General features: G+C 38.8%; 1 protein-coding gene across 5 annotated transcripts in view; it reads right to left on the reverse strand.

Moving 5' to 3' along the window:
- The window catches only part of arhgap10 (Rho GTPase activating protein 10), a 41,804-nt gene that overhangs the window by 10,957 nt on the left and 6,134 nt on the right, over positions 1-24,713 (reverse strand). For 2 of the 5 annotated variants that reach the window (XM_068321696.1, XM_068321693.1), the window contains exons 2-19: positions 18,177-18,272; positions 17,899-17,960; positions 16,136-16,207; positions 15,855-15,956; positions 14,673-14,783; positions 14,358-14,462; positions 13,815-13,944; positions 13,292-13,398; positions 13,086-13,180; positions 12,373-12,454; positions 12,019-12,061; positions 11,821-11,889; positions 11,291-11,365; positions 8,785-8,869; positions 7,317-7,375; positions 5,428-5,533; positions 3,707-3,866; positions 1,504-1,645 (exon numbers count right to left, since the gene is read on the reverse strand). In XM_068321696.1, coding sequence (XP_068177797.1) covers positions 1,504-1,645; positions 3,707-3,866; positions 5,428-5,533; positions 7,317-7,375; positions 8,785-8,869; positions 11,291-11,365; positions 11,821-11,889; positions 12,019-12,061; positions 12,373-12,454; positions 13,086-13,180; positions 13,292-13,398; positions 13,815-13,944; positions 14,358-14,462; positions 14,673-14,783; positions 15,855-15,956; positions 16,136-16,207; positions 17,899-17,960; positions 18,177-18,272 — 1,701 coding nt within the window. Of the gene's footprint in view, positions 1-1,503; positions 1,646-3,706; positions 3,867-5,427; positions 5,534-7,316; positions 7,376-8,784; positions 8,870-11,290; positions 11,366-11,820; positions 11,890-12,018; positions 12,062-12,372; positions 12,455-13,085; positions 13,181-13,291; positions 13,399-13,814; positions 13,945-14,357; positions 14,463-14,672; positions 14,784-15,854; positions 15,957-16,135; positions 16,208-17,309; positions 17,507-17,898; positions 17,961-18,176; positions 18,273-24,713 lie in introns of those variants that run through there. The other 3 variants (XM_068321698.1, XM_068321694.1, XM_068321697.1) reach the window with 3 other exon arrangements.

A 24,713-nucleotide genomic window follows, 5' to 3' on the forward strand; every position in this document is an offset into this window, starting at 1 on the left:
ATACCACCTGACTCTGCAGCTCCCCTTGCTTTATGAAGCTCCATAATAAGTTTAACCTGTGCAACTTACCAGCTCAAATTAAAAAAAACAAAACCTTAACACACAGCAACTAAAGTTAATATTTATCTGGTGAACATAGCAGCACGGAGAACTTTGCAAATAAAGAGCCATATATGCCTTTCAAAAGTAGCAGAACCCCCAAAACAGCCAAAAGAGAACAAATATTGGACCAAGACGCAACGGTCATGGTCCAATATTGTGCTGTTACAATTGACAGTAACAGCAAACAACTGTTCCTGCCAGTTGTGTGCTAAACAAGTGTTGGGTTGTTTTCATGTAAAAGGAGATGTCTGTTTTTTGCTGCACCCCCAGTGGCCAAAAAAACATCAGCTATTGCATTATCAGCTGAATCAATCATGAAATCATGTAGATGATACGCTGTCAGGTTTACAAGGATATTCGACACATTCAGTATCACAGGAGACCATACAGCCTTTTCTGTCTTTGTCATCCTAACATTTCATCCTACTCACTATTTGCTGAGGCAGCTTACTTCAGAGCCTTCATAAAATACACAAACTTTGTAAATGCATTATGCCTTTCATCCCTGATTATAAACCATCCCATAAAGCTGAATTGAAGTGATCTGATTCCTTTTGTATTCTGGAGGGACTGTTTGGGTTATGATTGCCTCATCTAATGAAAAGAGGGGATCCTAATAATTATGTCCCATTTCATTAAGTATCAGAGGAAGCTGACTGGAAGTGGTAAATAAATGTACAAAAGGTTATCATGGTAATGCGTCCATATTAATATTTACAGAGAGGAAGGGATTGTGCCCAGTCTGCCAACCATAGATACATCTAGAACTGAAAAATTCATCAAACCGTTGAAAAAAATGGAAATGACAAAGTGCCAGATCCAACTTGAAGGAGCTACAAATTTTGATAAAAGTGAAATGCATCAGAGCATGCTATTAGAAGTGAAGCACAGCGGAGACATCCAGGCCAACAAACCACACATTTTTACTTGTATCTGAGTCAATATTGGAGATTGTTGCATCCTAAACAATGTTGTGGTTCTGAGGAATTACTGGGGAAGAGACAAACCAACCATGAGTGGGCGAGCTAATGAATCCTGATGCCAGCAGGAATCAGGGTTAAATAAGATCGGTTTCCTGTTTAATTTGCCATGACAACCAAAAGGTACAGTCTGACATGAGCACCTTGAAAATATTTCAGCATTTCTGAAGGCTATAAATGTTTGGGTTTTTTTTAAGCATAATACATGCTGATTCAGCTGTATGAAGGATTACGTTAACACAGAAGTGTTTCTTATTTAGCTTACTCTCACTGATATGAAGGTTGTGTAACAAAAACTGGCATCTGGGTGTCTCATGAAGGATAAATCAGTTCAAGTCTTTATGATCTTATGATATAGGTTCTGTTCTTTTAATGCAGTCCAGTATGAAAACATGCAGGTGCACGTGTGTGTGCCTCTTACCGTTCTGAATGTCCAGGGCTTGTGGGTTGTAGACAGCCAAGGGCCGACTTTGTCGACTTTGCTTCTTGGATAGCCTTGTGGGAGCAGAGAATGCTGGGGCAGCAGGTGAGATAGGGCATAACTCTGGAGCATCTGCAAAGATCTGAATACACAACATGAATAAGTCTCCACCAAGACAAAAAGTCACAGTGCAGATACACCGAGGGGAACAGCAGCAGCATGTCCTCAACTTGGTGAACAGGTTTTGAAAGGCTTTTCATAGTGGTGACTGAAGATGAATGGAAAAGGTCATTTGCAGCCATGGCAGGAACTCCAGCAGAAATCTGAGCAGCCCATTGATTAAACCCTAATACCTGCATTTAAGATGATTTTCTGTGCCAAAAATAGAGCAGCTTCACATGTAAAGCAATTATATCCTTTCCAGAAATCTGGGTCTAAGTTAAGGTGACTTTTCTCCTTAGAGAAATTGACCCTCTTTCTAAAAAAAAAAGAAAAAGAAAAGCAGTGAATAAAATAAACAGGGTTCAGACTGGCGGAGGGCTGGCCAACTGGCGCAGCCTGTTTACACTGGGCCGTGTTTACATATAAACTTCAGATGTGGAGTTAAAAGGGAATAGGGCTGCAGAGGAGAGGAAGTCTCAGCAGAGCCTCTGAAAGGATCACAGATGAGGAGAGGAGGGAGGCTGGGAGAGAGAGAAAAAGTAGCAGAAGAAGTGAGGCAAAGAATGAACGAGAAAGGCAGACACGGAGGAGGGGCCATGAGAGAGAAAGTTTCTAAGAGAAAGGCAGATAGAAAAAGTGAGAAATCTGATATGGCTGAGAGTTTCTGCTCACAGTTTCCCTCCTGCCTCTCTCTGCAGATGGAGGTGAATGTTAAACAGAATCTACTGTTGGTATCTGGGGGTATCAAAAAGTCTGGAGCGGAACTGAGCTGTGAGCAATGTTAATGCCTGTCTGTCTGTTTAACTTTTCCCCTGTTCCACCATGCTGTACTTTCCAAAATGCTCTTGCTGCATTCCAGTACGACAGGCTTTATCATCTGGACAGTGTTGGATACCGTTTTTTTTTCTGGAAACATTAGTCAAATCATTTTCAATTAATTGAGACCAGTGGACAAAAATTAAAAATCACCAAAAGATGAATGAGCAGAGTGCTACTTGACAAAGATTAAAAAACTAATCTCGACACTTTCTCTCTTTTGACATGGACAATTAACCGCCTTTGAGGATTGTTACTGATTAATGACATTCCGGGGAGATTACACGATCACACGGAGAGCAGGCAATGAAACACTTCATAACCACACAAATGTTTTTAGGCAGGCAAAGAACCTCGCAATTATAAAATGTAAATAAAAATATGCAGAATAATTGATGTTTTTAATTTTGGTCTGAGCACCTGGGGCTCCCCCTATTGGCCAGACTGAAAACTGTCCTTCCTAAACATCTCACGCCTGTGAAAGTTAATACTGGTGCACAGGGCGCACTGTTCTGTGAGTTTAAGTCTGTTGCAGTTTCTTTAACTGAGTCATTTCTACTCGAAGATTTATAAGGAGAGTGCATCAAAGAATTTTCTTTGCTTGCACAAAGGATCTGAGTTTACAGTGGATTAGAAAGACTGGGAAGTAAATATACACACATCTAAACAACCTCAACAAACAGAAGCTATACAGAGAACAGCAGCATATGCAACATAAATTAAATTCTGTTCTCAGGTGCCGAACAGTATGCGCCAAGACAAAATGAAAAAACAAAATAAATAAATAAATCTTAATAACATCTCTTGGTTCACTTATACATGTGTTATCCGTCAGTCTGACGTAATTACACGCCACCAAGCTTTGCAAACACAAAGGTGCTGCAGATGTCATGTCATGCGATTCAGATTTCATTTGGGACTATCACTGCATCTTGCATTGCCAAAGGCGTGCAAACTTTCAATAAATATACAGTCGTTCTGGATGACAAGCAGAAATCCAATTATGGAGAAAGGGTTGTTCTGACAGAATTAATCAGTACAGTAGAAACTCAAAACTGAGAGACTGTGGAGCCTAAAGAAAGACATTCTCTCTGTAGAAATAAGAATTAATTGGACAATATTAGGCTACGAGCTGATTTTACAATTAGTGTTCGATTTAAGGTGTGTTACTGTACATCGGTAACAGTGAAGTAGTTAACACTTGCATGTCTGCCTTGAGCATTACCTTTTCATGGTGTTCAATGAGGATCTCCACCACAATGTTCTGGAACTTCAAATCCATGATGGCAGCCACAGTCTCCTCCTGTGGCCTCATTAATGTGGGGCCAAACACCACACCCAGGTTGGCCACAGTCATCAGATTCTGTTTACAGTGAGCTGCCACACTGTGGAAGATAACAGCTGGTATTATTATACACCAATGACTCTGACTTCATTCCCAGCTTCACTAACAGCATCAAGACAGATTAATAATGGGGTTAAGTAAGAAACAGAACCTCATTCTCGATGTTCTGATCATAACAGTTCTGTGACTGTGATTTGATGCCACTGAAAAATGTATTATATGATCAACAAGGAAATGAAGCCATGGTTTGGCTACTCCAAAAAAAACACCCTGGAACCACTTTACAACACAAGCAGTTTAGAAGAGCTGGTCAAAGCCTGATGCCTGTCTGAGTTCATTTTAGATAAAATAACAAAATATATACTCATTACTCATCTGCTCTAACTCCTTCAAACATTAAAATATTTTTTTAAAAGTAATTTTGAAAAGTCGTGTTATCTTAGATAATTGTTTTTATGATGTTCCTAAGGAGGTGGACATTGTCTTGGACAGTTGCTAAAAAATATTCACTTGAATTGCCAAATTAACTTTTCTTCATGCGTCAGAGCCACTAAAAACTAATCACATTTAAAACAGCTGCCGAATTGGGAAATAAATGGCAAGAAAAATAGGGGCTTTAGGACATCTTATGACAATTAAAATGTCTGCCAACAACAGAAAACTGTGGCCTTCTCCCTTTATAGACTGACAAGATGTTCCTTCCTGATTTAAACTGTAAAAACTGTATGAAATGTTTTCTAGATAAGTTTTGAAAATTCTGAAAGTTAATGTTTGCAGGTCCAAACAAGTGAGAAAAAAACTATTTGAAGATTAAGTTATATGGACAGGTGAAGAGATTTCACACTTAAAATACGATGCTATGCATCGCATCTGCAGAGCGACAGTTTAAATAGCTTCAAAGGATGCCTTTGAAGACAAAAACATTGGTGACAACTCAAATTTATAACATCTCTGAAACCATTCAGATAGCAGTGTGAAATTCTGGCTTTGCTTCCTTCCCCTGCAGGACATGCAACCACGCCAACTTCAGAAAAATATTCAAGTCTCTCCAGTCTGGAGAATTTCACGCTGGATAATCCAAATTCAATTTCAATAGCGCTGCTTTTTTACCAGAGCCTGATTCTGCAGCAGGTTTCTATGAAATAAGATACACTAGACTTCCACTGCCTCAGGGAAGAGGGATTATTTACTTATCTTCAATTTGCTCATATTTAGTTTGTAAAAAGCTTGCTGGGGTAAAACCTTGTAATGTCAGCTAAGATGATTTCTTTAAATCTTTCTTCCAATCTAATCTCACAAATGGAGTGATGCACAATTGTGGACCATCCTGGAGTAAAGACAGCAATGTCTTGGGAAGCCTTAATTTGAGAGGTCATAATAGAACGGTGAACATTAAATATTCTTACCCGGTAGCCTCTGAGCAGACAGAGAGGAGATGGAGTGACAGCAGGGAAGGGGGAGTGAAGAGAGTGGGAGTGAGATAGAGAGAAAAAGCATGCGGAGTGAGAATGAGGAGACAGACAGGAAAAGCAGAAAGGGAGAACTGAGAGAGAGGGGGTGGAGATAGGGTGAACTATGACCAAGGAACTATGAACACTCACTTGGCCAGATGCTTCATAAGCAGCCCGAGGACTTGTCGATTCCTCTCTGGCAGTTTGTGGACCAGGCAGTGGATGGCTTGGATACGAGACTTTGGACTACCACCCTCTGTTCAAACACAGAAACAGCCATGCACTCGCATTAAACTACAAGGATTTCTGTGCTCCTCAAGTGGCAGCGGGCCAGCACAGCTGTGATTGAATACTCCACAACAATTTAAGCAGATGATGATAGACTACATACACCGTCGGTTCTATCAGTGTACAATCTAGAGTTTAAGGTGCAGAAACGTCAAATAAAAGTCATTTAATAGAAGAATGCAAAGCTCTATCACTTCAAAAGTCCTAAAAAAACTATTGGAAATGTTTTGGAACATAAATTTGGCAAATGTTACTGATTATTTAAGGACGCAATGATCAGAGGCGATCAACCTCAAGTATACGGGGTTAGAACGAGACACATTCCAGTTTAAGTGATGAAGAGGTGTGATGTTGATACATGGTCGGAAGCCTTCCAGAATTTGTCAGCGGGGACCACTATCCTGGTGAAGGAGATAGCTTTACGTACTGTCGCTACATATAAAAGGGTTGTGTTAAAACCTCCAAGATCATCTCTTAAACATTTCCTCACACATGGGCATCTGACTGCCCACGCACAACACACAGACACACAAAATATCTTTACTATGGAAACGACAAGGATTTAAACATGGAAGAAGCTTCTTACAGATGCTGTCATCCATCAAAATATATTCATTGCCAATCCATTTTTTCCCCCTCCTTATGAGGGCATTGCGAGTGCCTGATAAAAATGTCAACCTGATCCAATTAAAGAACGTGTTGTTCGATTCCAGTTTGGCTTGCTTTAAAAATATTTCATACATAAATGATGGTACGTGGGCGACTTTTTCGCAGTTCAAGGTCACTTGCTGGGCCATTTATGTGAATGCAAATTAGCACATATTTATCATTTAAAGCCTTTAAGCGCTACCCTTTAACAGGCTCATTGGTCACATTGTTAAGTATGGAGTTAAATCAAATGGATATCAGCAACACAGTAAAGATGTTGTCATACAACAAAATGTATCTCTATGAAGAAGCCAGCAGTCAGGTTTTTTTGGTCACCCATGCTCGATTAACCGCATTTGGTGGAGGTCAGCACAAATATATTGACATATCTCATCAAGCAACCACAAGATTGTCCTCAGATGGTGGGATTCACTACAGATGATGGGATTTACTACCGTTACACACGTTAGTAAGCACGAGGAGTAACACATTTCTGAAACCAATTACACTTTTTGGGGATGAATTCATACTTGATAAGTGAATACTGTACATACTAATTCGCATTCAAAAAACAAACAGAGCAATGGCTTTTACAATAGAAAATTGTCACTAAAGAGTGGACATCTATTATCTTCTTGAAGTTTATTTTTCTCATTCTTCATTCTGCCATGAGGTTACACAAGTCAATGACCCTTGCTTCAACTACCCTGTCTAAGAGTGTCAGAGAACAATAGTGGGTACTAACAATGTGAAAGGCCCCTCCTGGAGTTGGTCTGAGGTCTGTACTATCTGGGCTACTGATAAACTTGCTCCCACTGAGCATATGCAGTATGTACTCATACTATGACAAAAGAAAGTTAATGATGATTTTTTTAAAAGTAATTATACACTAGTGGAAACACAATGATGAAATTTAGATACAACTTTTGCCAGTTGACTCCTCTTAAAACAGATACAATTAACCTTGAATAAAATTTTTAAAAGTTTTCAACAACTCACCAAAGAAGAATAAACCATATTGCATCAGTGCCTAAACTAATTAAGTGTCCATTTCAGAACGATACACACGGTACACAGGTGGTGCAAGAGGTGGTCAGACTTACTGGCGGGGTTAACAAACTCTTTGTAAAGTCCGTAGGTCATCAGAGGCTCAGGAAGGCTCCTTCAAAGAAATGGTCCGAGAAAGAGAAGAGTTGGATAGAGAAGTGAGAGTTGAAGTTAGTGGAGGGGGGAAGCAGAAAAAGCCAGCACACTGTTTTATAGGGTCTGCACACCAGCCATGATTAATGTGGCCAGGCCAGGGGATGGAATTAAATGGCCTACGCATTGAGATAACCAAGTTCATCTGAAGGTACTTTCACACTACAGCTGGCCAGCGGCCAAACGTACTCAGCCTCCAAGGAAATCAAGACAGACCTTCCTTTATTCTAGCAGTCCACAATGTAAAGTCAGGACAGAGCACGGTTTCATTTAGTATTACAATATGGACATGCTATGCCAGCTTAAGATCCCCTCTGCAAATGAATGCTAAATATACAAATGTGTCATGTTAAAAACCTTGAACTGGCATCTACTCCTTCAAATATTAAAAATTGTAAAATAAATGAATTTCAAGGTATTTTATTATTTTGCCTTTTTATCATAATATAAGCAAATTGAAATGTTTATGTCCATTTTGTGGGAGAGTAAAAAAAAATAGATTGCTTAACCTGAAATGTATCAGTGTTCTTTATTTTCACAGGGTCTACAATTAAAACAGACCAATTCCGAATGAATAAACACAATTGTGCTTTAATTTTAACAGAGCCAATTCATAGTGCACACGCTGATAAAACAAAATGACATTTAAATTAAAAACGCTCCGCTTCTTGTAGGCAAGCAAGCGTTTTAATCTTTGAACTTTACCCACATTATGTGTCAACCTGGAAGGAGTTGAATGTGGAACATGCATGCAGCAAGCAATTTAACCTCACAAGGAGTTAATTATACCAACATACTTTGTATAATTGAATCTGTAGCACTTTAAAAAAAAAAAGGGATGGCAATGGATGAAATGTTTTATACTCAAAAAAAGAAAAACCAAAACAGGCGTTAATATGTTTGAAAAAAAGAAATATATTAAAAATATCATTCTTTTTCCCGTACTGAGGTGTGAGTCCTTCAACTCTCAAAAACAATATGGAATAATCATAAAAATAATATAAGACATAAAATCTCACATTAAAATATACAAATGCACTTGATGTCTATCAACTAAAACAATATTTAATATTCTCTATCATGTGCTAATCTTGTGATTGTTTATGTGTAATCTTATCGACTTCTTTAAGAGTGAATGTTAAAAAAAAAAAGCATTTTGACAAAATGCTTTATTGTCCAAATAGAAAAAGGAAAAACACAGAATAAAGGAGCAACACACATTTGAGTTGGGAAAGAACAACTAAAATAATTCATCCACTGTCAAACTAGTTTATTCTTTTACTGGCAGTTGACTAATGGAGTAATAGACTGATGGTTGGTGCTCCAGATGGTTATTTTGTGTGTTAGTGTGTTTCACCCACACATCCTTACCTGAGATAAAGCTTTAGTGAACTTGTGATCGTCTTTACGTCCCAGTCTTCGCTGGTGGACAGATCCACTTCGTTGCTCTTCTCATCTGAACGAATTCATGCAGTCATGAAAACAGCTTTACACATCTTAAACGACAACTTTTAGACTGTGTTAAAAACTAAAAATGCCAATTCATAACTCCCTTTCTTCATTAAGTAAGAGTAGAGAGCTCAAATAGGCAACATAAATATGTAACTTGTAATTAGCCACGTGAGGATAAAAGCTGTGCTACTACCCTTGGGGGTCAAGTCTAGCCCCAGTAGATGTGAAAGGAAGTTACGGCTTCAGTAGAAGGCTGCTGCTTCCACACTCATTACAAGTTTAATTAATCCCTTACTACTTCATTGCCTCCACAGGGACCACTGGGTTGTGTTGTGCTGAAAATTCAGAGGGTTTTAGTCACACCTAAGTAACCTCTGATGAATTTGAGGATGTTGAACTGTAATGTGTCAATGAAGTGTTGCTAGTTAGACACGTGAATTGCATAGAGCTCATGTTAATACAGACTTTAACTGTAAGGATGGCAGAAGTCAGTGCTTCTGGAAAACATGTTTGATTTCATCTATGCTCTACAGTGAGGAACACTGTGCTTGAAATGGCCTGTTCAGTATCAACTTCTAAAAGCAAATATATATATATATTTTTTTCTTTGTAGACTGTTCGTGGAACGCTGTGCCTCTGGCATGTCTGAATGAAGATTGATGGGGTCTGAACATGCCCCTGTCGCAACGAGTAGATGCAAACAGGCTTGGACTTGGTTGGATCAGTTGCAAAAACTCAGGTTTGTCAGCAGCAGCCTGATTAATCACAATTACAAAACTAATAACCACAGCGTAGTTTTGATTTAACGTGCAATACTCTGATGCTTTTTCCCTGCTTACTTAAGATTCTGGGGAAGTCACCATGGTTTGCAGTAACTTAAGCCTAACACGCTGATAAAGTTGACATTTTACAAGCTTTAGATGAAGAATATTATTGGAGCTCCTCACACCTCCTTTCATTGTGTGCAGAAACTATTAACACACTTGACTGAAAACAAGTGCTATGAACTAGTTCAGCTTGAACAAAACCTGACCCTGAGGTTCATCGATACTGAACAGGTCATACAAAAGAGGTGCGCTCATAAACCAAATGAGCCATAATGGAAAGATGAGCTTTTTGTAGTGAACTAATCTGTCGATCATGTGTTTAACTGAAAATGTTTAATAAATGTTGAAAGCATCATGAAATTTCCAGTATCTTGTGAGTTCTGAGATGAAAAGGCCTCTATTTCTACACATGATCCAGTAATTGATCGCAATTTCCACCTATACCTGTGAAAATGAGGAATATTTTCTTTGGACTTATCTGAGAGTATTCCCAAAATTTGCTTCACTCAACACCGGCCAGAGAGAACGCAGCTCAGTTTTTACAATCTTCTTCCTGGTTGTATTGTTGCCTGACATTCAATACGTACAGCTCTTTTTGTTGGTACTGTAATATGATGGGAGACTTGTTTTCTATCACTCTGTCCTCTTTGATTGGACAGTGGCCATGTCGGTGGGTGAGAGATGAAAACGAGGAGGAGTGGGAGGATCTAAAGTCTTTCTTCACGGTTTAAAGCTTGCTCACCCACTCACTGAGAACTGCTGCATGCAGGAAATGTTTGTGAATGTGTTGGTTTGTGTAGAAGTAGTACTACCTCTATGATACACACTAGTCATTTCAGGGATACAATAACTCATATTTTTTGGTAGCTTAGGGGTTAACAGGAAAAACTCAAGATGGTTACCCAAAAAACATTTTAATATAAGCGCATTGCAACTGCATTAAAAATCAGTGCAAGTTACAATTGCAGTCACCCTCATTTACATTGACATCAAGACCACAGACCAAGGCTTCTTTTACCACCAAGACACTATCGATAAAGTTCTCTCAATTCCTTGTCCTCGAGTTAATTGAGTCAGCAGCTTGGGCTGAGATAGGCTGGCGGCTGCTGGAGTTTGTTGTCATTCTGAACACAGCGCTGAAACTGAGCTGTTGTCTGCTAGAGACTCAGAAAACCAAAAACCAGACAGGCAGCAAAGGAAAGGAGCGAGGACAAGCTCAATAGAAAAGAAGTTGAGTGTGAAGGGATTGAATACGAAGTGAGAAGCATAAAATAAATCGAGAAGGAACAACAGACAGAAACAAGCACACGAGAGGCCCTTGTAACATGTGTTGATGAAACCAAAAATGTGAACAGTGCAGGAGCATTGATGGGAAAGATCATGTCTGTTCATTTGAGAAGTAAGAAGCTGAATGGAAAAGACAGAGATAGTTGTGCTGAATCATGGCTCCATTGTCATTTCTGATCTTTTTAACAGCGGACTGAATGACTAAAACGCAGCAGTCTAATACCACAGTAATATTGCAGCATAAGATAAATTTAAAAAAAACATCTAATATGAATTTATTTGTAACTGTATGAAAAAGCTTAAAAACTCACCGATCATTAATGTGAGGAGCTTCTGGACCTTGGAGCTTACTCCAACAACTCTGTACAGGCCTTGGTCATTAATGCCTAATGAGTAAGGACAATTAAGATGTGTTTTTGTAGAGGAAAGTTATTTTCAATAAATATAGAGTGTCTTATAAGTGCCTTAAGATTGAAATGACCACATGAAACAAACCAACCCACGAATAATGAATATTAAGCATTGATTTGACATTTCAATATAAGTTCAGCACACAGAAATAATGCTAAGAGAGACCACAGCAGACTAACTTAAAGAGGTCAGATGAGCTTGTGACAACTGAAGCAAATCAACAAGAAGACCCAAAAGACATCATTTATCTGAAACGCAAGCTGCCTGAAGCAGCCTGTTGTTTTATTACAAGAGTAAGTCTGCCCCCTTGTGTACAGATAAAGATGCTGCAGCCATGTTACTTCAATATTAACCAATTTAACCTTCAGTAATCAATCACCTTGTAAATGCCTCAACTGTGATTTTTCGATACAACCAATCAGAAGCTTACCTCTTTTCTCTATGGCGCTGATGGAGTTCTTCACAAAATTCAAACCCACATTGTCTAGCTGTGCATCAACTGTAGGTGGAGAGGGTAAAAAAGGGAAAAAAACAGGATCACCACATAAAAATGTGGTGATGCAGCACATGAGTGACTCTTAGGAAACTCTTTTAATGATGCAAATGCTGTATAAGCAGGATCACTTACTTCCTCTTTCTTTAGAATAAGTCCTTCCTAGATAGTGTCCAATCTGTCAACAAACAGCAAAAATAAATATTTTAATTGTCTCCGGTGATGAAAGTTCTTGTTAACTGCATATCTGAGAAGTTGAAAATGATAATACAGTACATAAATTATTCGATAGTTTTCTAATAACTTTTGAACAACTTGTGGAAGTGACATACTGTTCAAATACAAATACATACACTTTATAAAATCATACTCAAGCTTAGTGATATGCAGCAAAGTACAAATTCTAAGAATTCATATCATTTCTGCAGTTGGGCCACATGAGCAAAGTGTGAGTTTTAGGCGATGACATAGTGCAAGCAGCACACTCACAGGTTCCTTCCCACCCATGGCCTGCATCCAGAACTTGTGGTCATCCTCTGACAGAGCCTGCACTGTTAGCACTGTGCCTGGCCTGGGAAAGACAAATACCACATGAGCATTAGACAAAGCTTTAGCCCTAAAGTAAAGTATGGTGGTAGTCAATATGTCAATATGAGGCATTTTGGAAAAAGAAAACTAGACCCTCTTCCAAAGGTTCATGCATTGAGCTGGAATTTTTTTTAGACCTGCAATCATGAAGGGCCAGATGGATATCAAGTTACTCAAATCAAAATGAATGTGTGGCCTCGAATTTCCATACTAGATCGGGGGCACTTCTATTAATACTACAGCAAAAGGGCAGGGCAGACGTATGTTGTATCACAAATGAAATATCTTGTCTAACAAATCCTCCTCGATGAGTGCATGAGCAGAGCCTTCTGAGACAAATCCTGCCATCCTCTGCAATCCAAAGCAGAGAAACCAGCTAAAGTGTGATCAGTAGCTAAAATATGTTTATGTGGAATATCACAGTAGGTAATCTATGTATCCGTGGGTGTGATACACAAACCAGATGACAATATTTTGCATTGTGGGTGAGGAATTCATCCGGAGGAAATTTTCAAATTACCTGTGTCACTTATGATAACATTAAATAATACCTGCGACTAGTGTTGAATCACATTTGCTAAAGGTAGAGTGTTGAGTGTCAAGTGATGATATACCGATCTGTTATGTCGAGTTCCAAGCAGAACCTCCTGTCCAACATGTCTGTCGTTTTGCGGACACAGGATTTGAGTGTGACTGACTCTGTCTCACCCTGGAAAAACAATATTAAAAAATTTATTGTATTTTAAAAAAAAAAAGTAGCACACTTATAATCAGAAGGCATTATCAGCTCAACTGCTCCGTCAGTTTGAGGAATACTCACAATCTTCCCACCAGATCTGTGGTCGAAGGTCACCATGTGCAGGATCTTCTGCTCTTTAACAAATGTGGAGTAGCGTTTGACCCAACTTGACCCAAAGGGAGGCGGCCCTTGAGAAGCAAAGCATTTATCACTATCAGTACGATCAACAAAATGCTAAATATCTGCAGTGACAGTATGTGTCTGTGAGTGGAGCCACCAAACCAAAAAACTGTCTTTATTTTAGCCACATTATGCTGGTGCATGACTGCTGCTGGTTTACAGACTCATTTGGATCCCATGTTTTGCTTATGAGTGGGTGAAACAAAATTACTAGTCTGTCAAATTTTCCTTCCAAAATAACTATTTAAATAATAACTGACAAACTACAGCCGGCAGAAAAACATCTCAGTTAAACTTTAACATTATGCAGAAAGTGTATCAATATAAAGGCATTGAACAGCCTGTTGAAGATACCCTGCTGTCTGTGACGGGATTGTCGTTTGTGTGTTGAATGGGTGTATCATGATCTACATAAAGCTCTTACGTTTTTCCTGTACATAGAGGTAGCCTTCACAACTGATGGGGCTGGTCTGTCTGTATTCTTGAGGTGCCTCCCTAATCCTCTTCATCAGCTCATACACCTCTGACCGTGCACCCTCAAATCGATCCCTTGTCTGGCAGGAAGGGAAAAGGCACACATGTGCTTCAGATTGTACATTCCTTGGAATTCCCATCATACCTCCATGAAATCACCTGACATTTACAGAGCAGCTATAAGACTTCATTGCACAGCAGAACAGGTGAAACCAAACCAATCGCGGTAAGGAGTTAACCAGTTGAAATATAAAACATGAAGCAGGGATAAATTTCCTTTTGTTAGCCATTTATTTAATTTCAAATCACATCAAGTCGGGGAAGGGAATGCTGAACTTGTTTGTGACAGGCACACGAAGAAAGGAAAGTAAACCCATAGCAGGTGAAGGTTCTTTTTCCATAGAGTCATAGTAGCCCCATTCATTTTTCTTTTCTTTGCAGAGAACATAAGGACAAAAATTGCAGCCACAAATTTTTTTTGTATTTTTCTTACATTTTGGATGTTTATCTGCAGCGCTCTTTTATAATGGTCGAAGTCCTTGGCAAGCTCGAAGCCCTGGTGATAAAAGGTGAAGACAGTCTGGAAGAAAGCCAGCATCTAGAAAAAAATTACAGGAAGAAATTTAAGAGATGTTAATCTAAAAAGTCAGCAAGTGAAAGAGAAATTCATGAGAAAACACTACGCAGGGACTTCATAATTTCCAAATGAAAAGAAATGAACCCCATGTGACAAACGCGAAGTAACTTTCTGTTAATATGAAGGACAAACCACATCAGTGCTGGCATGCAACAACGGCCAGCCACTCACCGGCTCCACACACTCGAATTTCTTTCTTTCTTGGATCTCCTGAAGCTTGCATACGTATTGCAGTGACTCCTCCTGAAAGTGCTTCCTCATGGTTTCCACTTGGACGTCTGCCTGTGAAGATGGACAATGAGGCAAAACACACACCATGATGATCATATGTATAGAGAGATTTCTGGAAGCAAAGGAGAAAGATTACAGGTTAGCAAAATTTGATTCTGGGTTCAAAGATCAATGACCTCCTCTGCAAGATGCAAAGTGGAATTCACGCACACTCAAGATCCTTTCTCTCCTTCAGGAGCTTGCTAATAAACATTTACATCATCGTGTTTAGACACAGCCTGGAAACTATTTTCAGGTTGTTCAAGTTTTAATGACAAAGGTGTTGACGGACACATATGCTGTTGTTGTGAGGTGACGGCAATAATCAATTCACTAAAAGGTTTTTGACGCCTAACCCGTCTAGATATTCGACGTGCACACGTATATACAATATGCCCCAAAATGTGCAAAGTAACACAACATGTAGCTGAAGTGTCTTGACCTTAAGTGACCTCCTTGTTAAAGCAGTTTTAAAATTAGTAACTGAATGGTTCTCACTGCTTTTTGTACTTTATGGTACTTTTCACTGAGTTCATCAACAACTGATGCAGTGTTGATGAACTTCATGACGGCTGTGGCTGAGAATGAATCACGAGTCTATTGAAGTCTGAAAGGAATCAGTGTTGCGACCACAAACCAATGTGTCACAGAGAACAGAACAGCCTGTGGCCGTAATGTCAACAGTTTGAACTGCCCACTCTAATTGGTGTATACACCATATGGGCAAACCTTCCATGGCTACACAGCAGGGTAACGACAAGGAGAATTTACTGAGCAAGACACGATACTGTATCTTGGATTGTTACTCAAACTACAGTACAGAAACAGGTCGTAACCTTGGCAGCACAAGTAAGGACACATTTCCTTTCCAAACCAGGAAAACTGCTGCTGCAAGGCAAGTCAATGGAAACTCAGACAGACCAACAGGCTTTACAACAAGGCTCTTCCCCCAAGGCACCAAAGAGAAAAACCCAAAACGGGGATGTCAAACTAAACAAAAATGCCCTTTCCCAATCGGTTTCGTTTTCTTTATGAAATGCTATTCTCCATGTTAAGAATGAGAGCTGAGGGAATGATGAGTACCTCTTGAAGCTGTGGCTCTTTCTTCTTTGCAGAGATGTTCAGGAGCTTTTCCAGGGCGCTGTAGTACTTCTCTGTTTCTTTCTCATACTTTTTTCTTTCTGCCTAAAGAAGTCCAAAAGGGAGGTGTGGAAGCAAAAAAGGACAACAAAAAAACAGATTAATCTTACTGGCAGAGGACCTAAACTGGTGTACATTGCATAAATCATATGCATTTAGCAAGGCACTGTAAATTATTGAAATCTTAACAATCATTACGGAGGATACAAACGACCATACATTACCCTTACTGTACCAAGGTGCTCTTTCCTAAACAACTCCAGGGGTTTCATTAAGGTTTCCGTGATGTTTCTCATCTAGATGGAAAAAGAAGCCATAACAAAGTCTTCATTGTGGCTCAACTCAATGACAAAGCCTATTAAAATTTCATAAGAGACACAGCAACATTTTCCAGGTTTAAGTGTTAGCTGACACCAGTAAAGCATAGCAGCTGAATACAGTTTATTGGCCTCCAGGCTGGCCTGCCTACATTGCCATATTGGCCTAGATAAACTAAATTACAAGACTGAATAAACATCATTGTTCGATCTTAAAAGTGTCTTTGTCTTCCAATAATGCATTATTAATGCCAATTCATTTGTCCTTAATCTTTCCGTGTTTCTGCTCTGCTGGCTGCAGAGCATGTCTGTGCTTGCATGAGTACCCTACCTATCCCTTTCCTTACTTTGCACTGTGATGTCATTCCAGTCTGCTCAGCAGCGCAATGAGTAGCGTGTTTACCATTATAGGCTAAGCCTGGTGTTAAAACAGTCACCTCACCCCAGCTACTGATGATGGGCGTGCTCCCTCACCTCACATGCTACAGACAGACATTACAAGAGAATGGCTGTTTATAAAACACCACAAACACATCATTGTCAAAGGAAGAGGAATGTTGAAGATTCATTTTTTTAAATTTTATTATTTTGTTGAAAAGTATTTGTCTGTGTTCTGGTCCTGCACATTATTGGATCCATTCTGAGAGGAGGTTCAGAAAGATTAGCAAAATGTTTTCCAAATGAATACTTTCCACTGAGCCTAAAACCTCGTATTTGAGGCTCACGCCACTTGAAAATGGTTCCTAACTTGGACTTCCATTTTAGATTTTAAGCACAACTGCCAGGAAAGTAACAAAAAACAAAAATACCTACAGTTGTTGTTTGTGTTATTATTTATGATACAATTCAGAATATTCTTGGTCCAATAAAAAAAAAAAATAATGCTGGAAAGCTTTTGTGTACATTGTGAGTTTTTTCCCTTATTTCATGTAAATACATTTGATTGTTATGAAGGCACCCCCAACATGTGTTCCATTCAATAACCACAGTTTTCTTGCTTTGCGTAGTTTAACTTGTTACCTTTACCTATGTAAAAGCTAGTTTCGCGGTGGTGTCTTAACAACCCTTACTTTATAGTCACCTTGTTGCCGGTTGAAACTTAGATGAAGTTGAGTTGGTTTTAAAAGTCTGACTGTAATAAAATAAAAATGCATTCCTGTTCTCTCTGCAGCCACTCCTCTGCAGGAGCTGTGACAATCAACCTTTGACAGGAAAAAAAAACCTGTGCAGCATCAACACATATCCTCTAAGGGAACTGGTTGGCTCTGGGTGCTGCGTCTGCATGTTAGAGAAAATAATATTGCAATTGCCTGTCAGGATCTCTGCTGAAAGACAGTCAGACAGGTATAAGTAACAAAATGGGCAGTAAAAGGCAGGGAATGGTGAATAAAAGCTTGTTAGAATCCATTCAACACAACACCCTTGCCCATAAGGAAATACAACAAACAAATTCTATTCCAAATTGAGAGGAAATGGGATCTCTGAGCCACAACAATCCCCTTGGGAGACAGAAGTATTTTAAGACTACAGCTATGAGCTACATACCGGGGAGCAGTGTCAACGGCTTTGGCAGATAGCTGATGGACCACTGTCTTACACACAAAGACACACACCAACACACACAGGTATTTTCTTTGGATTTCAGGCAGGTTCTGACTGGTTGTTCTCACCATTAGCTCTCTTTGGTCCTCTAGGTTCTTGAGGAATGAGGAGAACTCTTGCAACGACTCATCTGAAGAAAAAAAAATCCAACAGTCACCATCTTAATTCCCTCTGGCCCACAATGCATTATGATTACCAGTCGTTCCCACCAGGTGTGCGCCAAAACCTGCTCTTAATTTACTGGTAGCAGAAGAACGGTAAACACACATTAGCAGCACATGTCTTTGTGGTGGTAGCAAAACTAGAGGTTAGTTTCCATCAAGCGAGAAGGCAAACCAGCACTTACCAATACATCTCTCATCATCCGTCTTCGCATCACCGATGTACTCAAACTGAAATTCTCCCAAACAGTGGGCGAACTTTCGCTGTGCCATACTAAGCTCTGAAAGAAAAACAGAAAAAAGAAATCCAGATATAAAAAGCAAGTAGTGCATTCAAAAAGAAGGGTAATTCTTAAAATGTTTAAACAAATTGACAATTGAAACATTTTTGTTGCATAAAATCATTCAGTCCACACAAACAGCAATCACCTGTCATATTATGACAAAAGCACAGTCCCAATGAACATACTGACACCCGCAGTCATGAAAAGTTTGTTTCATCAGAGTTATAACTTTGCAAACATCTTGTTTGTATAAAGTCAACATCCTGTAAGACAGTTAAACCTAGTTAACTAGGAGGGTAGGTACAATAACATGTCAACAGAGGAGACAAAACTTATTGAACTCAGAGAGCTTTACCACCACCAATATCAACATCACCAACTGAGCAATTTGAGGCTAAGTTGGAACAAAATCCTTGAACAATCCTTATATTCTAAATTATCAGCAGATCATCAATCCTTGTATCACTACACACACAACTGTGTTGTCACCATGGTGACATTTGCTTTACTCAGATCTGCCTCATTGCCAAACTAAATTACACTACCTAACTGGTCGATTCTGAAAGCCTGTCCATAGAAAGTAAAACAAATCTAAGGCTGTTAAAAGAATTTCAAGACATCTTGTGGACAAACGACATTCAGGGAAGAAAAATCTCTGCTTTTTTGGTTAATAACTACATCCCTGCATATCAAGGACACAACAAAACAAATCGAGAGAATTTTACCACAGTCAGTTTTTGTCTTTGTTGTGACATTGTTTTATAAATTGAAAAGGTAAAGTTACAGAAAACACACATTCAAAAATGAATATCAACATGCTTATTGCTAAAGTTGAACTTCAAAATATGAACATCCAATAATTATTTAAAATCTCACAGTAAATAAATTTACTATAAGAGTATTAGATCACTACAAAAAAATCGGTCTATATATTCCAGTTTTATGAATAGTGGTGATGAGGTAAACATTTGACATCGCACTATCGCACACATCGCACAACAAATTATCACAGCATTTTGTTTGAAAATATAGAAAGGAGGATGATACATTCATGATAGCATGTTAAATAACTGGTATGTCTAAAATTTCCATTTGCTACTATCGAACCAGTGTCTGGGCATCATTAATAAATCAATAATTACTGCAACCCAATTAGATTTCATGCTCTGAACTGGACAAGCAGAATCGATTGGAACCCATACCTACTGTTCTGGTCCAGCTTATTGCCCAGTCCTGCTGCTGCTATTATACTCTTAAAAAAGGTTACCCTGCTACTTGCACACTTCCAAGTTCTCTGGGTGTACACATGCTATGAATTAGATCAGCAGTACAGTCCAAAGCCCAAATGTGAGAGATGTTGGACAATGTCTGTCTGAGCCTGGCACAAACAATGTAGCTCAACTATTTAAAATCCACTGCTGGTTATAATTTTTTCAAAGCTAAGGCAAAGAAGGAAACATGATCAAACTTAACACCTTTATTCAATTCCTTTGGCTAATTTGTCCAAGTCATGAAACTAGAGGAAACAAAAGGATGGAAACAATAGGGCAGCTTGAGTATCAGAATATTTACAATTGTTCTTTGAGTGGGGCTTTATTTAGCACTGAGAGGAAATGTTCTCCCATTTCTTGTGGGTGAGGTAAAAGCTGACATATAACCAGGTTTAAATAACAATATTCCAATGACAGAGAGGAAAACGAAGGGGCTCACGACCTGTTATATGGTATTAAAGTTCATGTGTTCAAGGACATCCGCGATAAACAAAAGGCCACAATGTCAGTTCCTTAATCTAGAATGTATCATGAACTGTAATGGCCAACAAGAAATATGTAGCGACCACGAAAACTTTACAAGAGTCTGACAAACAATAGCAGCCGTGTCAAATCCTGAGACTTCCAACTCAGACAGGATTTTAAGAAGGCTGGGCTTGCACTAGCCATTCGCCACTTCGCCTTGGGCGAAGTAAATTCCAGAGTGGCTACAAGGTTTTTAGACTGTGTAGCCACAGTGGCGTTCTTATTTGTAAGGAAAAAAGGCTAAAACTTACAACTTTTTCGCTTGCTAGCGCCGCTATTTCCGCTAGCGCCACTCGTTAGCGCCACTCGTTAGCACCGCTCGCTAGCGCCGCTATTTCCGCATGTAGACGGAAATAGCCGAAGTGACCCGAACGCTCCTGATCATTAAATATGCACTCGAGTCATGACCTTCTTTCGTCCAATGAAAAACAAATGATTCTATTTTTACAAGCTAAACCCGCAAATTGGTGTACGACAAGGCAAGGACGATCGATCGAAATTAAGAATCCAGTGTTTTATAGTAGATTTTGTGTTAAAATCTAATTGAACAACAAATGGTGAATGCTGAGAGGGGGTAGGAGTGGTGACAGACCGATCAGAAGGTAAATGAAAGATATTATCAATACTTTTTTGTAGTCTTAGACTTTTAATCCCTATGACCGACAGGAATAACCAGCGATGTACATAAATGTGTATTCACCTCATTTGCTATTTTTCATGCCTTTTTCAATTGAAATGAAAAATCATATCGAATTATACAAACAAAACTAAACTATGGCATACCCATGGTTTTGGTGGTGGTCAAAGTTAAAATGTCTTCTAGTCCAAGTAAAACTTACAAATAAAAATTGAGTAATACCAAGAATCAAACTTATTAAAATCAAAGTCAAAGTTAAAATGTCTTCTAGTATAAGTAAAACTTACAAGTAAACATTTAGTAATATTTTGTATGTCTGTATCTTCAAATAGTGAATGCAAGTTTTCAGTTGTTGAATCTCACATTTATACCTGCATAAAGTAGGATAGAAATAAAGATTGTTAAGCTTGAACTGTTGACTTTAGTGTATTATTGTAGGTAAACTGAACAGAAGATTTGCCCTCAGAATGCAGGAAAACAACCCCATTTTCTAAAAAATTTCCTGGGGGAGGCCCCCGTACCTGCCCTGTGGGGGGGTATCCCCCCTACGCCCCCCACCCCCCGCAACAAGCATTGGTCGTCAGCACACTGCATCGCTGTCTTGGACACAGAATGTGGCTTTTTATGGCTTACTCAGTTCTTTTACACTGAGCCACAGTGGCTTGGTCTTACTACTTCCTAGTGCAAGCCCAGGAAGGGATGGGACGGAGGGGTTTTATTGTAAATCTCACTACTGCAGCTTGTAATCTAATGTGAATTATTAGACAAGTTCTTTGACAATGACACTGAAAATCACACCTAATAATTTTCGAGATTGTTTTATGTATACACTGACAATAAAATGGTGAAATATTTCCCCTATCTGGGAAAAATTTTCATAAAAGGAGACAGAGGTACCTTCTTGTTAGTGTAAACACACACTAATGAACTACTATGTGGGAGTCCTTAAGTACAGGTTATGTTCAAAATAAAGGTGTGTCAAATACAAACCTGCCAGGTCCTTGTTTTGGGAGACAACAATGTACATAGCAATTTCATTGAAGTGATTGTAAAATCTAGTAGTGATCCAAAGAACACAGGCAGCTAAAATCCCACCCAGGGCCTGCAAATCCATAAAGGATGACTCTGGTCATCTGATTTGGGCAACAGGCCTTCCTTTGCAGCACATGGGATTACTGCAGGCAGCATTAAAAAAAAAACCTATGATCATTTAAATCCAGTAACCAGGACAAAGACATGTGGAACATTCATTTTACTGAGTTTAGTATATCTTGATTTAGACTTGTAGGCTTTATTGATACACTCATGACAAGATGCAGGCCTCCATTGCTGACTGTACATCTATAATCATATTTCACCAGTACCAATGCTGTTATTATTCACATGCCAACCCCAATGTATTAGTTATTCTTAAGTAAAGTCCTGAATGGGGATAATCTCCCTAATACCACTAATTCTCTCACTAACATTGAAATAGCAGTTTATATAAAGCTCCATTATACAATATTCTATACAGCAATGGTTCAGACGTGCATAGAGATCCTTACAGCTACATTATAGCTTCTGACCATTTTTGTGTCTTGCCTCAAACTGTTTTATTAAAACTGCTTCAATTATCAATTTTCCTGTCACAGCTTGGCACTAAAAACTTGAGTTAAACAGGTGTTCAAACCCCAATAGAGACAAACAAGTATTTATATCTGCATTGACATATCTATGACAGAAAAGTTTAGGGGATTACTGATGTTTCTGTCTGTAAATGATGTGTCATTCAATTACAACTCAATCCAAGGGTTGATCCAAGGACTCCATTGACTTTTATATTATACCCAACCTTAATGACATAATACTGAAACTACAGCATTTACTGTAATTGATGTAACTCAATAGCCTTTGTCCTTCTATTGATCCCTACAGCAAGGTTTAAAATGAATGACCAGGTTTTTATCGTCTTTTGTTAAGATGGTTATTTATGCACCAAAAGTGTCTGGCAGACAACATGGAGAAGATGTCTTTTAAATGCCTGCCTTAAATCACCATATAAAAAAGGCTTTTCTGCATTGTGTGTCTACAAGTATTTCCTTGTACTTCATTTGCATTTTTCCCAATCTGTCTGACATAAAAGAATGAGACAGCATTTAAGGAGCACATTTTCATGCTCCAACAAAACTTATGCACAAAGTCATCTGTTGTAGGTAATTAGAAGAACATGCACGGTTCTTTGACTTCATTCATACTCTCTAGGATACTTAAAGGTAATCATATGATATTGTTGGTCAACTCCAAATACTCCCAAAAGACATCTGAACGCAGTGAAAAATGCATCTGCACTCCAGATAGTAAAAAAACAAACATGTTTTGACATCATTAAAGAAATGTTGAAACACCTTCAAAAAGCTTCAAACCACATATTGTGTCTGATGTAATGTCAGAGTAGTATCTCATGTCACTGTATTGTAAAAGATAATGAAGCACTGATTGTATTGTGATGGTATCAATCAATACATACAAACATTCTTGACGGTGAGAAAGGCATGCTAAGAATTGTACTACTCTATTGCGGAAGGTAAGAAAGAATTTTTATAACCTTGTTAAATGATCTCAGTGACTTGGACATTGATATGCCATCTTTTACAATTTACTTCCCATTTCGTGGTTTGTTCTTGATTTGCTGTTGCCCCATATGTTCAGGGAGGAGATTTTCAGTCTTCCATTTATTAGTCTACTTGACTAGAATAGTAAAAATATCCTTTATCTCAACATAGACTGTCTTCAAGTCTCAGGTCACTGTGGACAATTACACTAAGAACATGATGTCAATGGATAGATTTGCAAGCTCTTTATTAGAGCCATATGTGAGTCTGCAAATGCAAATCAGACTCATCCACAGTGTAATTTACATGCATGTTTCAACTCTACCAGGTGGACAGTTAAAATGAGTGTATGAGGCCAAAGTGTGGGGACTTTGTAACATAAAACATGAAGAATGAATGTTATGCAATTACATGAGGCTCTGGCATGATACCAGTGTCAGGGAACATTCTGAGAGGAATGAAAACGCCTCAGAATTTGTCTCCCAGTACATGATAATCGGATATTAAAACAGCATAGATCAACAAGATAAAAATCAATGCAGCAATAAACAAAACTTTCAGAAGAGAAAGTCTGTATAACAGATTGAAATGATAGCTGTAGTTGTAGGGGAAAGAATCATCACAAGATAGAAATACCTCACACACTAGGGCACACAAGAGTCTGAGGCAAAGGCTTCTCCTGCTTTTTGCCTTTTAAAGCAAGGCATTTCAGAGCAAACCTGGGAACTGTCAAACTTGGATAGTTTCTCTGTAGAAAGCCAGAGACCCCAGTCTATTGGCTTCAGCGTATGAGACCACACCTTACATCATCTCTAATATTACGGACTAGATTGCATAAAAACAGGGAATACGTCCTATCTGTGTGACATAAACATTGGTGTCCCTGTTCAGAAGAGATGAAAAGACAAAGTCGACACAATAAGGGCTCTGGTTATTATGGAACACCTCAACTATATCACAAGACTGTCATAAAAAGCCAAAGGAACAAAAAAAATCATAAAATAATATTGGATGAGACATTCACCCTGTAGTTTTGAGCATTAGTTTTAGAAAAGCTAGTCTACAGTGTGCCCTCGTTACTTGCGGCTAATGCGTTCAAGGAACCACACAGGAATAACAAATTCCGCAATATAAAGACAAACTATTTATCTTATTATTTATGTTAATTTAAATGTTTATGAACCCTCCCCATACCGATATTAAACCACTTTCTATCTCTATTACCTTTTTCCACACTCTTCCAGCACTTTTGTGTGTCATGGAAGTGCGCTGCCTTCCAAGACTCACAGAACATAGCCGGATGCTGCCAGCCAATAGAATGCGCGTACGGTATCATGTGACTACCTATACTAAAAATTCACGATGACGTGAAGTAGCGCGTGTTGATGCACAAATGTGCGAAGGATTATTA

This window comes from Antennarius striatus, chromosome 8 (genome assembly GCF_040054535.1).
Source record: "Antennarius striatus isolate MH-2024 chromosome 8, ASM4005453v1, whole genome shotgun sequence".
Classification (NCBI taxonomy): Eukaryota; Metazoa; Chordata; class Actinopteri; order Lophiiformes; family Antennariidae; genus Antennarius; species Antennarius striatus.